At 43.0% G+C, this 14,584-nt stretch overlaps 1 protein-coding gene across 5 annotated transcripts in view; it reads left to right on the plus strand.

The window, feature by feature from the left end:
* Window positions 1-14,584, plus strand: part of PHC2 (polyhomeotic homolog 2) — a 150,880-nt gene that overhangs the window by 83,260 nt on the left and 53,036 nt on the right. For all 5 annotated transcript variants that reach the window (XM_033922373.1, XM_033922376.1, XM_033922377.1 and 2 more), the window contains one exon: window positions 4,301-4,604. In XM_033922373.1, the coding sequence (XP_033778264.1) occupies window positions 4,301-4,604 (304 nt within the window). The remainder of the gene's footprint in view (window positions 1-4,300; window positions 4,605-14,584) is intronic.

Consider the following 14,584-nt stretch of genomic DNA (forward strand, 5'->3'; position numbering starts at 1 on the left):
AGTGATAAGAATCGAGCAGAAGTCCTTCCATGCTCATTTCTCCTTAGCCACTGTCCTTTCTATAGGTGAAAATAGAAACAGAGTTCAAGCTAGCCTGGGAGAAGCACAGTTGATCATTAAGTATAAAATTAGAGATTAACCGGACTTTCTGGCATTGTTCCGGGAAGGAAATTGGGAAGAGTAGATGTGTTTCTAGGTTAAAACAAATTTTTACAAGCTAACCCTTTGTCTCTGGAAAGGTTTTCTCCCTTTTTTGAGACTGAAAGAAGCTAAAGCCTTTTTCTGGAATCAGGAGTCATTTAAAAACTAAAAGTTCAAGTAACAGGACTAGTAGGCTTTTTATAATGTTTCTGCCCATTGCTTTTCCACTGATTAAATATTGCAGCATATTTTAATGATTGACCATAGAAATTAACTTATTCTGATTAGCTCCAGTTCTCTCTTCCTCCACCAGTAACTTTGGATAGGGTATTTGGGACTTCATTCACTAATAGCCTGGTATAATAATGTATGCTGCGATGTTATTGCTCACCAACATACATTTTCTATCTATTTTGTGCAATGGGGCCTGCAACACACAATGCATTTTGATGCATGATTTCTTTATTTAATAGACTTGTATCTCACCTAAAACCTAAGTACTTATATTTAGCCACCCAATGACCCAAATGCCACTACCCACTTACTTTACCCGTAAGCTTCCTGTTCAGCATCCTGCACGTGAATTTTGTATCTTTGCACCACCCTTCGTCACATCCCTATCTACTGTAAATCCCTCTGTCTCCCAAAATTGTAAACGTCAGTCTGAATCCATTTCCAAGTTGTAAGATGGGGAAAAGGGGTAACATAGCCTTGCAAACTGCAATGCAAATTATGAAGCAATCTCAGAGATCTCTCTTGGGATAGGATTGAGGGTAGCATCAAAATACATTACAAGAAAGGGAATTTCAAATCAAGATGGTTTGTCCTGATGTAAGGTGGCCTTGATATTTTGGGGGGGGAGTGTGGAGAAATACAACTTTTTAAAACTAAAAAAAAAATCAAACATTGCATGGTAAATCAAAGGACACCAAATAAGCATTAAAGATTTTTAGGAGGATGAGTTATTAGGATCAGATGTGAAAATTATGCTCTTGAAAGTACTGACTTCATGTTGTCCCTAGGGACACTGGCGCATCAGCAAGTGATAAGGGCATTGGTAAGCAGCCTTTTACTTTCTGAAGGAATTTTTTTCTCTTTATATCCCCCACTTTCCTATCAGTGTTTTCATGTTCTTCAGACAGTTGAAGCATGCCCTTGAGATCACATTTCCATAGGCCTTCATGTATATAATCCCTAGTTTATTTTTTTTTTTAGGGCCATTTCTATAGCACACAGCTGCTGTGGCAGCTCTTTGTATGAAGGGCACAGTTCGGTGCAAATGTACCCTTGATAAAATCAATAGAGGTCACTGCGGGGCAAAGATCTCTGTGCCTTCTGGGACTGCAAGTGCTGCCTTGACAGGAACCCTTTTTTCCAGCTATCTGTACATGGATTTTCAGCAGACTTAAATGTTCTGAGTGCAAATAGCGTAGCTGGTTTTAAGAGAGGTTTGGACAAGTTCCTGGAGGAAAAGTCCATAGTCTGTTATTGAGAAAGACAAGGGGAAGCCACTGCTTGCCCTGTATCAGTAGCATGGAATATTGCTACACTTTGGGTTTTGGCCAGGTACTAGTGACCTGGATTGGCCACCGTGAGAACGGGCTACTGGGCTTGATGTTCTTACATATCAAAAGACAAAGCATAATGAAGTAAAGAAAAGTGGTGCTAACCTGGCTTCAGCAGCAGTAGCTGAGTTACATGGAAAGGAGTAAGGAATTAAAATGGGATAAAACACTGGGTTGCTGTGACACTGAAGCAGCAGTCAGGCCAGATCTGGAAGCTCAAAGAAACCAGGAGAGAGGCAGGGAAAAGGATATCAAAGCAGTTGGTTACTTAGCATTTTGGAGAACATAAGCAGTGCCTCGGCTAAGTCAGACCTGAGGTCCATCATGCCCAGCAGTCCGCTCACGCGGTGACCCAATAGGTCCAGGACCTGTATACTAGCCCTTTATCTATACCCTTCTATCCCCTTTTCCTTCAGAAAATTGTCCAATCCCTTCTTGAACTCTAATACCGTACCCTGTCCTATCACTCCCTCTGGAAGCGCGTTCCAGGTGTCCACCACCTGTTGGGTGAAGAAGAACTTCCTAGCATTGGTTCTGAATCTGTCCCCTTTTAATTTTTCGGAATGCCCTCTCGTTCTTGTAATTGTCGAAAGTGTGAAGAATCTCTCCCTCTCCACTTTCTCTATGCACTTCGTGATCTTGTAAGTCTCTATCATATCCCTTCTAAGTCTCCGCTTCTCCAGCGAAAAAAGCCCCAGTCTCTCTAATCTTTCAGCATATGAAAGGTTTTCCATACCTTTTACCAAACATGTCGCTCTCTTCTGAACCCTCTCGAGTATCGCCATATCCTTCTTTGGTACGGTGACCAATATTGGACGCAGCACTCCAGATGCGGGCGCACCTTCGCCCGATACAACGGCAGGATAACTTCTTTCGTTCTGCTTGTAATACCCTTCTTGATTATTCCTAGCATTCTATTTGCTTTCCTAGCAGCCGCTGCGCATTGTGCCGATGGCTTCATTGTCATGTCCACATTTACCCCCAAGTCTCTTTCTTGGGAACTCTCACTCAATAACAGCCCTTCCATTGTGTAGCTGTACCTCGGGTTTCTTTTTCTTACTTGTAAGACTTTGCATTTCTCTACATTAAACTTCATCTGCCATCTCGTCGCCCACTCCCCTAGTTTGTTTAGGTCCCTTTGTAAATCTTCGCAGTCCTCTTTAGTCCTAGCCCCATTGAATAACTTGGTTTCATCTGCAAATTTTATTATTCGTTCTTCATCCCCGTTTCTAGATCATTTATAAATACATTGAATAGCAGTGGTCCAAGCACCGACCCCTGCGGAACACCACTCGTGACCTTCCTCCAGTCTGAGTAGTGGCCCTTCACTCCTACCCTCTGCTTTCTGCCTGCCAATCAATTTCTGATCCATCTGTGTACGTCTCCTTCCACCCCATGGAGCAATCCTATTTTAGAGATTCATAGGCCTGTCCCATAGTAGCCTGAGATTCTCCATCAAGAGGATAAGAGCAAACCCACCAGATGCACAAGGGTTAAAAAAGGAGGGTTATTACCGAGCCAGCCTCAAGAACAGTTATCAAAGTTTCCAGATCAGGATGAGATTTTAATCTAATAATTAAAGCCCTGTTAATTCTTCACCCACTGTCTTATGTTGTGGACAAATAGGTTGATGGTCCACTAAGCCCAGCATCCTGTTTCCAACAGTGGCTAGGTCCAGGTCACGGGTAAGTGGCCGAATCCCAAGAAGTAGCTAGATTCATGGTCCCTGATGATAGGGATAAGCAACACCTTTCACCAAATCTACCTTAATAACAAGGAATAAGAATTCATTGCTCTGAATATTTGTGAATAATTACACGATGCTACCTGGTTCCCTGCAGTGCTCAGGGGATCCCTGTTATCCTCTTACCAATTTTGCATGAAAACATGCACCCATCTTTGCACAGATACTTAGAAATCCCTACACAATTAAGCACATATACATGTTGTTCTACACACTGGCTGCTTGCATCTGTATGTATAATCAATATGTAGACACAGGTTTATATATATATTCACACATAGCATGTGTTTATATGTATGTATATATAGGTGTATATGTATGTATATATAGGTTTATATATATATTCACACATAGTGTGTGTGTGTATATATATATATATATATATATATATATATAAACAGTGGGCCTTCCTGTGTCTGCATATTGATTATACATACAGATGCAAGCAGCCAGTGTGCCAGTGGCATAGCTGAACCTCACTTCTGCCATTGTGAAAACAGGAAGTGATGTCAGCAAGGGTGGGAAATGGCAGAGAGAAGCCTACCAGGCTGGCACAAGCAGCAAAAATGAATCACTGCAGCTACTGGGAATGCCTCTAAGACACACCGAGGAAGGGGTTCAGAGGCAGATACTGGACTGTTGGCAAAGGAAAGGGAAAAAGAGGAGTGTGGTGCCACTTCTGGGTGGGCCTATGTCCACGCAGGCCCACCTGTAGTTATGCCACTGCAGTGTGCAGCAAGTCTGTTATGTCAGAGCATGCCTGGCTCTGGACTATGAATGCAGCTTGATTTACTGTTCTCTGAGAAAACTCACGGTCTTCATTTTCCTCCCTCCCAATCCTGGGATTCAGGTACAGAATTTGGCCATAAGAAACCAGCAGACCTCAAGTGTACAAGGAGCCAGTTCCTCCCCACTGCAGCTGCCCAGCCTTGCCATGAAACCCACTATAAGCAACAGCAGTAGCAGCCAGCTGGCCCCTGGCACACCACATGGGAAAGCAGCAAGCCAAGCCACTGCCTCAAGTGCTAAGAATGACGGGACAGACGCCCTCAAGAAAGGAGACCACTACCCCATCCCTACCAGCTCTGAAAACAAAGGGAGCAACTTGAGCCGCAGTTCTGTGCCTGTGACGACGCACTCTCTCCTTACGCCAGGTAGGACACGTAGTACAATTTCATGCACATGGGAATTATTCAGATCACGCCAGGGGTACCCAGGAAATTCATGACCGCCACTCTTCATACTTTGAAAGTATACACTGAGGGGAAAATTCTATAAATAGCACCCAAAAATGGACATCGAAAAAAATCGGCATTATGCGCTATTCTATAAACAGTGTGCGCCATTTAAAGAACAGCGCATAACACCAATTCCTGTGCCTAACTTTGGGTACCAGACTTAATGCCTGCTAAAACCTGGAATAAATGCTGGCTTCCTACAAAGTCCTGGCAGGTAGAGGGAATAAAGTAAGAACATAAGAATTGCCGTTACTGGGTCAGACCGGCGGCCCCCAGGTCAAACACCAGTGCTGTCAATGGCCAGTACTCTAAAAGAAAGAAGATTAGCAAATCTTTCGATGCACATGAGGATCATGGTTAAATGTGTGCCAGAGTTGAGAAGGTATGGGTAAAAATAAATCTGCTTGTATCCCCACAGGCAAATAAGGAACAGGAAGTCTGCAATCAGTTCTTTTAACACTAAAGCGCTTATAGACCAGTCTGATATAATGACATATAATTCTTGTGCAGCACTTGACTGCTCCCAGAGGAAGTTGGTCCTTCTTTCACCCAGGTGTCTCTTCGACTCCTTTTGGGCTTCAGTTCATTTGAACTTGTGTCTTGGATCTAGTGTCATTAAGATTCATTTGCATTTCATTTGAGGGGGAGGAGGAGTTCTGCTGTTTTATACCCTCTCCTGGCTGACTTTAGTTATTCATTGTTGTGTCAGCTCATGGCTTGCACGGTATTCCAGAGCAGCTTCTAGACCTCTGCAGTCATGAAGCCAGTCATTAGGTGTCGCTGTTGAATAATAACTGGGACACACTGCCTCTAGGAGTTGTGAATGCTGCTTCTGGGCATCACATGACATCTTTTGAAAGCTAATTTTACCTTTTTTGAGGGTGTAGTACATATATTCACATTATATGCTCTAGGGAAGAATAAAGCACATCTGTGGATGAGTGCTGATCTTGCTAAGTGCTGAATTTCAGGATTTCACTCTAGCAGTGCCAGGGTTCCGAGGAGTGGTCCAGCCTCACCATATGTCACTGCACAGATAGATGATTATCTGTCCTTCCCCAATACCCACAGTCTTCCTCCTCTCCCCAGATTGCATGTGACAGCTGGGCTGCACCTAAAAGAAACAAAGAATTGTAAAACCAATCCAGCAAGTACTAAGCAAATGACACCGGCAGGTGCAGTTAGCAGGATAAATATTGTACCAGTGCCAGGATAAGCAGAGGTGGGGATAATGGACAGCATTATACCCTATAGTGCTTGCCTTAGTGGCTGCATGTACGAAAAGTGGGCTTCCTTCTGGAGTTCTGTTTCACCTGGCGCATATGGGAGAAGTGAATAACAAATGGAAAAAATGAAATAGAAAATAAAAGGGGTTGATTATTGAAAAAGGACTTGCTGCTGAGACAGATATTCAGTGTTGGGGGTTAGCTTAACGTGCGTAGCAGAGATTTTCAGCACTCCAGGTACCTTAGGACAGAAAATAAGCTGTCTTAAATCTATCTAGAGAGCGCTGAATATCACCATAGAAACATAGAATTTGACGGCAGAAAAGGGCCACCGTCCCAACAAGTCTGCCAACTCTAAGGACCCTCCCCACTAAGTACGTCCTCGAAGTGAACCCACATGCTTATTCCATTTTTTTCTTAAAATCAAGCACGTTGCTTGCCTCAATTACCTGAAGTGGAAAATCATTCCAACGATCAACCACCCTTTCGGTGAAGAAATACTTCCTAGTGTTGCTATGAAATCTCCCACCCCTGAGGTTCAACGGATGCCCTCTTGTTGCCGTAGGTCCTGTAAGGAAAATTATATCTTCTTCTACCTCAATACGGCCAGTAACATATTTGAACGTCTCTATCATATCTCCCCTCTCTCTGCGTTCCTCAAGAGAGTATAGCTGCAATTTACCTAGACGTTCCTCATATAGGAGATCCACTGTGCAATGGTTCCAGTATGGGAGATCCACTGTGCAATGGTTGCCAGTACCTCACTGCTCTATCCAGATCCTGACACAAATTGTTTAGAATATTTTTGCCCGTGGGAGTAGGCGTTAAAATAAATTCAGTCATCATTGGTTCAATATTAGAGGGGAAAGTTTAAAAGATGAAATAATTAATTATTATAAACAGTGCATCAAAGTGCATTTGGATTTTTTTTCCCAAGCTTTATTTAAAGGTTTTGCAAATAATAATACACAGAGTGCAACAACAAGCATTTGTACAAGAATCATACAAAAATTTCTCCCCTCAAACCACTCCAAGTTACCCTACAGTTTATAAGCTAGCTGCATCGTGGTCTTAGCCACCATAATTACTGTGCTCTCTCCACTGAACATACACATCCCAGACTTTATGAAACTCCTTCAAACGGCCCTTCTTGTGAGCAGTTAACAGATACATTAAACATGCATAATCTACCTTGTTATACAATGAAGTCAAAATGGGTGTATGAGGTGTCTTATGCCTTATGCACTATAAAATCTCAAAGCTGTTGATATTGAAAAAATGAAAAATGATCTATGTGATATTCCAAATTCATCTTGCAATTCTGAAAAGAACTTCAACCTCTCCTAATGCCATACTTGTCCTTGAACACATAATGAATTAGCTGCCTACTATCGATATGTATCATCAGTAGCCCCCGATACAAAATCCGGAGCATATTGGATAGGGGTGAATTGAAAGTATTGCCTATGAAGGAACACCCTAGTTTTGCGATATATGTATTCTTCCAGTTAATATTTCACATAAGATGGGGAGTTGTTTGTCGCAACTTTGACAGTGAGAGCCAGGGTATCATCTGGAACAGCAAAGATCCCGCCCAATGTTGCAATAAAGACATCCACGGTTTATGCACCTTATGGAACCAATAAGAGATCCCCTGTAAAAGGGCTGCAGAATGATAGAGGCGAAAATTAGGAACACCCAGTCCACCAGTGACTTTAAATTGAAATAACATCTGTCGAGCTACCCTGGGAAGGGGGGGGGGGGGCTTCCATCTGTCCGGGACTTAAGGCTTTTCCTCTTCCAGGAACAGTATATTTCACTGTATCGGCCCCAGGGAGTGGAACAACCTTCCAGGATATATTTGCCAACAGCAAAATTTACAGAACTTTAGGAAAATGCTGAAAAGACACCTGTTCTGTAAGATGAAATGTAGGGTCTGAGTTTGGCTGAGGAAGAAGGAGTGGTGATTGTTAAGTGCTGATCACAGAGGTTTTCGATGGTCTGGTCTGTTCTATTTTGGCATAATGTTTATCATTGAAATGTCCTGTATGCTACATGCAATTTTATATTTTGATGTATTTTAGGGTTCAGCCAGTTGTTTGGCCTTAAATGTTGTTTGTCATTGATGCAACATGTATGTTATATGCAATTTGATTTTTATACGTAAGTGTGTAATTTGTTTTATAGTGGGTTTTTTTTATGTGATTTGTATGATACATGTTATGTCTGATTTGGTATGTTATAGGATAAGGGCGGGCAATAAACAAAATAAAAGCCTTTCTATTTAAGGAATGGAAACAAGCATGTGGAAGAGTAAATGGTATGGCCATGAAAAGATATAACAGCTTAGGCAATACTACCATTTTAAATGCCTGTACTCTGTCTACCCAAGACATATGTAGTGTCCCATTTTGTAGTGTCCCAGTTCTCGCATTTTAGCAACAAAATTCACTTTATCTCAGAATCAGAAGTATGTTGCATGCCCTCATAGTCCTCAAATTATATAAATTGCATTCCACTTTGCCAGACTCTTTAATTTTCTTGCTAGCATACGACTCACCCGGTTATTAAATTCAAAATATTCCTAGTGGAGTTTATTCAATTTATCTTGAATTTCCTGTAATTCTAATTCTCGCAACCGTACTCGCGCTTTTTGCAGGGAGGCATGTTGGGGTTTTGTTTTGTTTGTTGTTTTTTTTTTGGGGGGGTCTTTATTTATTTATTACAAGTATATCCATTTCATACAACAGCAAAAAGATGCTCAACAAACAAAACAAAGAAATCATTTATTAGCGATCTAGCCCACATTATCTGAACCAGAGGTGCCGTAACTTAGATCAATTTTAATAAAAAACAAATATTAACATCTTGGCAGGCAAAACATGTGGCACATTCTTTAAATGTCATTAATTTTCCTCCCTAGCGAAAAAACAAATAAAAATTTAAGAAACTATCTGCGAAGGTTTATCTTTAAGAAAATTTTCTGACTGGGTCCAGAAACACATATTTATCACTTGCATATGAAATAAGGCACTTACAGGGAAATTTTAAGAATGATGCACCCACCGCTAAAGTCTTAGGCTTGAGCAATAGGAACTCTTCTTCTTTGATTAAGTCTGCTTAGACACATCAGGAAAAATTGACATTTGATGGCCGCAAAACAGAGCTTGTTTTTTAATAAAATATAACTTCAAAATAGCTTGTTTCTCTAGCTATGTTTTAAAAGCTACCAAGTGTGTGGCACATTTGTAATTGTATCCTTATATGACTCAAGAAACTGGGTCAAATTCCTTACTGGGTCAGACCATTGGTCCATCAAGCCCAGTAGCCCGTTCTCAAGGTGGCCAATCCAGGTCACTAGTACCTGGTCAATACCAAAGAGTAGCAACATTCCATGCTACCAATCCAGGGCAAGCAGTGGCTTCCCCCATGTATTTTTCAATAACAGACTATGGACTTTTCCTCCAGGAAATTGTCCAAACCTTTCTTAAAACCAGCTACGCTATCTGCCTTTACCACAACCTCTGGCAACGCATTCCAGAGCTTAACTATTCCTCCTATTGGTTTTAAAAGTATTTCCCTGCAATTTATTTACCACTCACCCAATCAACCCTCCCAGAGAGTCTACTTTCACATCTCAGCAGACGTCCCTTCTTATTCAGGAAATTGAAGCTCTGCTTCAACTAAATGCCATAGAAATGGTTCCCTCTTCTCAGAAAAATCAGGGGTTCTACTCCAGTTAGGTCTTTGTCCAATTCTCAACCTCCGAGACTTAAACAAATATCTAGTCTTTAGGGACTTTATACCCTCTCCTAGATCGAAATGACTGGCTGTGCTCTGTAGACCTCAAAGAGGCTTATATGCACATATCCATATATCCTCTTCATACAAAATTCCTGCACTTTTAGATAGCTCAATCAACACTTTCAATACAAAGTTCTACCATTTGGTCTGGCTTCATCTCCAAGAGTATTCACCAAGTACCTGGTGGACATGGCAGCAACTCTTCGTACTCATGGCTTGCAAGTGTTTCCATATTTAGACGACTGGCTGATAAAGGCTGCATCTCCTCCAGCAGTTCAATCTGCAACACAGTTCACGATAAAATTTCTTAAACTACTAGGGTTCGAAGTCAACTTCTTAAAGTCACAACTTCAACCTGCTCAACTACTTCTTTTCATAGGAGCCATGTTAGACACTGTTCACCTGACAAAGACAAGACACTGCTTCATATTTGCACTCAAGTCTCTACTCAGCAATCCATCTCATCAAGACAGGTAATGTGACTCATGGGTCACATGGCATCCACCGTTCATGTTACTCCCCTTTGCCAGACTTCATCTCAGAACAGTTCAGTGGATAGCATCTCAATGGTCCCAAGCTCTCGATCCCTTATCTCAAAAGGTCACAGTCATCTCACCTCTTCGTCAATCCTTTCAGTAGTGAATGGATGCAGCAAATCTTTCCAGGGGTCTGCTGTTTCACATTCCTCCACATCCAGAAAGTGCTTACTATGGACACGTCCATGTATGCTTGAGGGGCTCACCTAGATGGTCTCAGGACATAAGGTCTATGGTCTGCTTAGGAGAAGACATTCCACATCAACCTGTTAGAGCTCCGGGCAATTCAGAATGCTGTTAGAACTTTTCAAGAGAATCTTTCCAACCAGGTACTCTTTGTTCGTACAGACAACCAAGTAGCAAGGTACTACATCAACAAACATGGAGGAACAGGCTCTCCTTTGGCAAGAGGCAGAATGCATATGGACTGGGCAATTGCTCGAAACATATTTCTCAAAGCTGTCTATGTACAAGGAAAGCGGAATACTCTAACTGACAAACTAACAGATTTCTTCAGCCACACGAGTGGACCCTCAACCTTAAGTCTTACACTGCATCTTCTTACTATGGGGGACTCTTCAAATAGACCTGCTTGCATCTCCCCACAATCACAAATTGCCTCAATTCTGCTCACGGCAGTACTCTCCTCATAGTCTTGAGGCAGATGCTTTTCTTCTGGACTGGATGAACAAATTCCTCTATGCATTTCCACCAATCCCTCAAATTCTCAAGACTTTAGTCAAAGTCAAGAACGAATCAGCCACCATGATCCTGATAGTTCCTCAGTGGCCTCGACAGCCTTGGTTCTCCCTTCTATTTCAGCTGAGTGCCAAAGATCCAGTTCCTTTGGAAACCTTTCCATTTCTGTTACATCCCAGCCTGCACTCTGCATCTGACAGCTTGGTACCTCTCGGTCCAACTCCAGCAGATCTCAATCTTTCTGAATCCGTACAAGCCATTATAGCTGCTTCAAGAAAACCTATTCAGCAGTGCTAGCAACAGAAGTGGACTTACTTCAATGCATGGTGTACCCTTCATCACCAAGATGCTTCCTCCTCTCTTCAGTGTTGGACTACCTTCTCCATTTATTCAAATTCTGGACTGAAAACTACTTTGGTCAAAGTTTGTCAGTGCTTTTTGGCCACTCATCCGCTTGTTTCCAGGTTTATAAGTCTTCTGGGAGTAAGAAACTACCTTCTGTACCTGCATATAACTTACACTGAGCTAAATCCTTAGATCTAATAGCTGATGGTATAACATAATTGACTTCTTGATTACATAGGGAATGTTGCTTGAAAGATGGGCAATTGTACATGTCTCCTGGATAGTTTTTCATGTTTACCCTAACGGACTAGTTTTTTTCGAGGTCACCAAGCTTGCGTGGTGGCCTTTCTGGGAGGCTGGGAGGGTCCCTCGATCGAAGAAGGGGGGGGGGGTCAGTACTTCCTTTGCACACCTGTCTGCTGCAGCCTGCAGGTCCAGGGATGTAGTTGGAAGCAGGACGCGACGCGCTTATTGGCTGTGTGCCCCGTTGCGTCATCGGCCACCTCCTCCCTCCCCGCCCTCGCGAGCTGCAATGTGCGCTTATAGTGGAGCATTGTGCGAGTGTCGCGTGCGTTCCCCGGGCTCCCCTCGCTTATTGTTGCCTGGCTGGACCGGAGTGAGCAGGAGCCGAGATCTGGTAAGGGCGATCCGCGCGCACAAACGAGGGTTTGCTGACTAGAAGTATCTGTTGGCTTTCTGTGCTCTGTTGGCTGATTAGAAATGCAAAAATTAAAGCACAGCCGCTAGAAAATGCATCAGGCATACGAGTGCATCAGCACTGGGCGCTGTGGGCACTGCTTTACCTCTCCAATTTTTCTGTGGTTTCTCAGTCAAAGCCAAAGGGCTATTCTTAGCTGCTGACTCGAATCTTGGTTTACTTTGTACAGAAATTGTACCATCACACCTCTCTTATACATACCATAAACCATACGTCTGTCGCTGTGTTGGCTAGATACATATGTGGCAGCCAGTATTCTAGAGGTTTGGCCCTGTGTATAGGGAGGATTGGTAGGACCTTGGGGGAAAATAGCTGTCTAATTCCTTTCTCCACATGCAGTTTGCAGGCACCTAGTAGCAGAGCTGGCAGGCCTGCAGTCTAAAATGCTACTTAACTTGGGAAGTTTTTCGTTTGAAAGTTAAACAAGAACCTGCAAAAAGCTGTAAAGGTGCCAGAGAATTGAAAATATACACTAGGAATTGAAAATATATTCACTAGCTCTATTTTGCCAGGATAGTCCTGGTGCTGTCTCTTTCCTCCCATACAATGGAGGGTCAGCAGTTTTAAAGGTTATTTTGTTCTCTCCCCCCCCCCCCCTCTTTACCCAGGGTGCCATGGCACACTAAACGCGGGGCCACAGCTGGAGGGCATCTGGAAGTATGCGGACATTAACGTGATGACATCTCGCACACTTGTGACATTGTCACGTAGGTGTCTGCACATGCACGGATGTGCTCCAGCCTCGACCCTGAGACTCCTATTGCCGCCGGTCGTGGGGTTCTGAAGAGAGCGAGGTGTGGATAGCAGGAGAGGCACTAATGCCAACTGACTGCCTATAGGACATGCCTCTCGCCACAAGTGGCATGTCCTGTCAGCCAGCATCTCTCCTCGGGCATCTCATGGCACATCTGGAATCTGCCTAGTGCTGCGGCACACTGTGATACACTTCTTTAACCCACAGAGAACCTCTCTGGAAGCTTGTTAACACGTTGCATATGCCTGTCTTTCTCCTATCTGGCAGACCTTTTGTTTTGGAGCAGAAGGTTAGTCCTACACTACTTCAGAGTCTTATTTTATTTGTTTCCTCTTCTAAAAAAAATAAAGCAAGCCTTTGATTGGAAAAAAGAAGAGAAAAATGAGTGTGTTACCTTTTGAGTGCTCTTTCCTATCCCTGAAGGGGTGGATATAGATTTAAGTACATCTATAGTCTTGCCTAGTGTGTCTTGAAGGTGTGGAGGATCTTGCTGAATAAAGCCTCTTTGAGCCTGAGTGAATGGTTCACCCAGATATGTCAGCAGTTGAAGAGCTGAGCAGTGTGTTGGATGCAGAGCACCATCTGGATGGCCATTTGTTGAAAAGAGCAATAGTTTCAGAAATCATGAGAGGAGATGTTAGAGCCCTGGAGGGCAGTGGAGAGAAGTCTGTTGTTGGAAATGGCATTCCTGGGGAGACCAAAGACTGATTTGAAGGAAGGAAATGTTGCTGGAGCTTCAATAGCAACAGGAGATCCTTTGGCAACTTCTTTTGGGCTTATTCCCCTTGTCTTTCCATCTCTTATTTGGTCAACCTTAATGTCTCCTGATAAGTCTGTACAGCTCTTGTTATGCTGCCCAATGAAATTAAATGAGGTACAGAAATCTGTCAGGAAAACATTCAAAGTGTCCTCTGTGCCAAATAGAAACGATCCAGCATAAGACAGTCATCCATAAAAGGCTTATAAATTTGGAGAACTCGACTAGAACCTTTCAAAAAGATGCCCTTGTTAGACCTCTGTAAACAATATCTTTGTGAAATGCTTGGGATATAGGAAGAAGTGTTGTGTCCAGGGCATGATGGAGAAGATAATGTGGAGAACATGTCTATGGATAGCTTCAGTTTGCTGTTAGAAGAATCATCTGGAGAAGAACGTAGATGCCTAAGAACATAATCCGTGCCTCTGCTGGGTCAGATCTGAGGTCCATCATGCCCTCTATCTATACCCTTCTATCCCCTTTTCCTTCAGAAAATTGTCCAATCCCTTCTTGAAATCCAATACCGTTCGCTCACGCGGCGGCCCATCAGGTCCAGGACCTGTATACTAGCCCTCTATCTATACCCTTTTCCTTCAGAAAATTGTCCAATCCCTTCTTGAACTCCAATACCGTACCCTGTCCTATCACTCCCTCTGGAAGCGCGTTCCAGGTGTCCACCACCCGTTGGGTGAAGAAGAACTTCCTAGCATTGGTTCTGAATCTGTCTCCTTTTAATTTTTCGGAATGCCCTCTCTTTCTTGTAGTTGTCGAAAGTTTGAAGAATCTCTCCCTCTCCACTTTCTCTATGCACTTCGTGATCTTATAAGTCTATCATATCCCCTCTAAGTCTCCGCTTCTCCAGCGAAAAAAGCCCCAGTCTCTAATCTTTCAGCGTATGAAAGGTTTTCCATACCTTTTATCAAACGCGTCGCTCTCTTCTGAACCCTCTCAAGTATCGCCTTATCCTTCTTTAGGTACGGCGACCAATATTGGACGCAGTACTCCAGATGCTGACGCACCATCGTCCGATACTTAGTTTTTAAAATGAGGCCGGGGG

The sequence above is a fragment of the Geotrypetes seraphini genome, chromosome 15, assembly GCF_902459505.1.
Source record: "Geotrypetes seraphini chromosome 15, aGeoSer1.1, whole genome shotgun sequence".
Taxonomy (NCBI): Eukaryota; Metazoa; Chordata; class Amphibia; order Gymnophiona; family Dermophiidae; genus Geotrypetes; species Geotrypetes seraphini.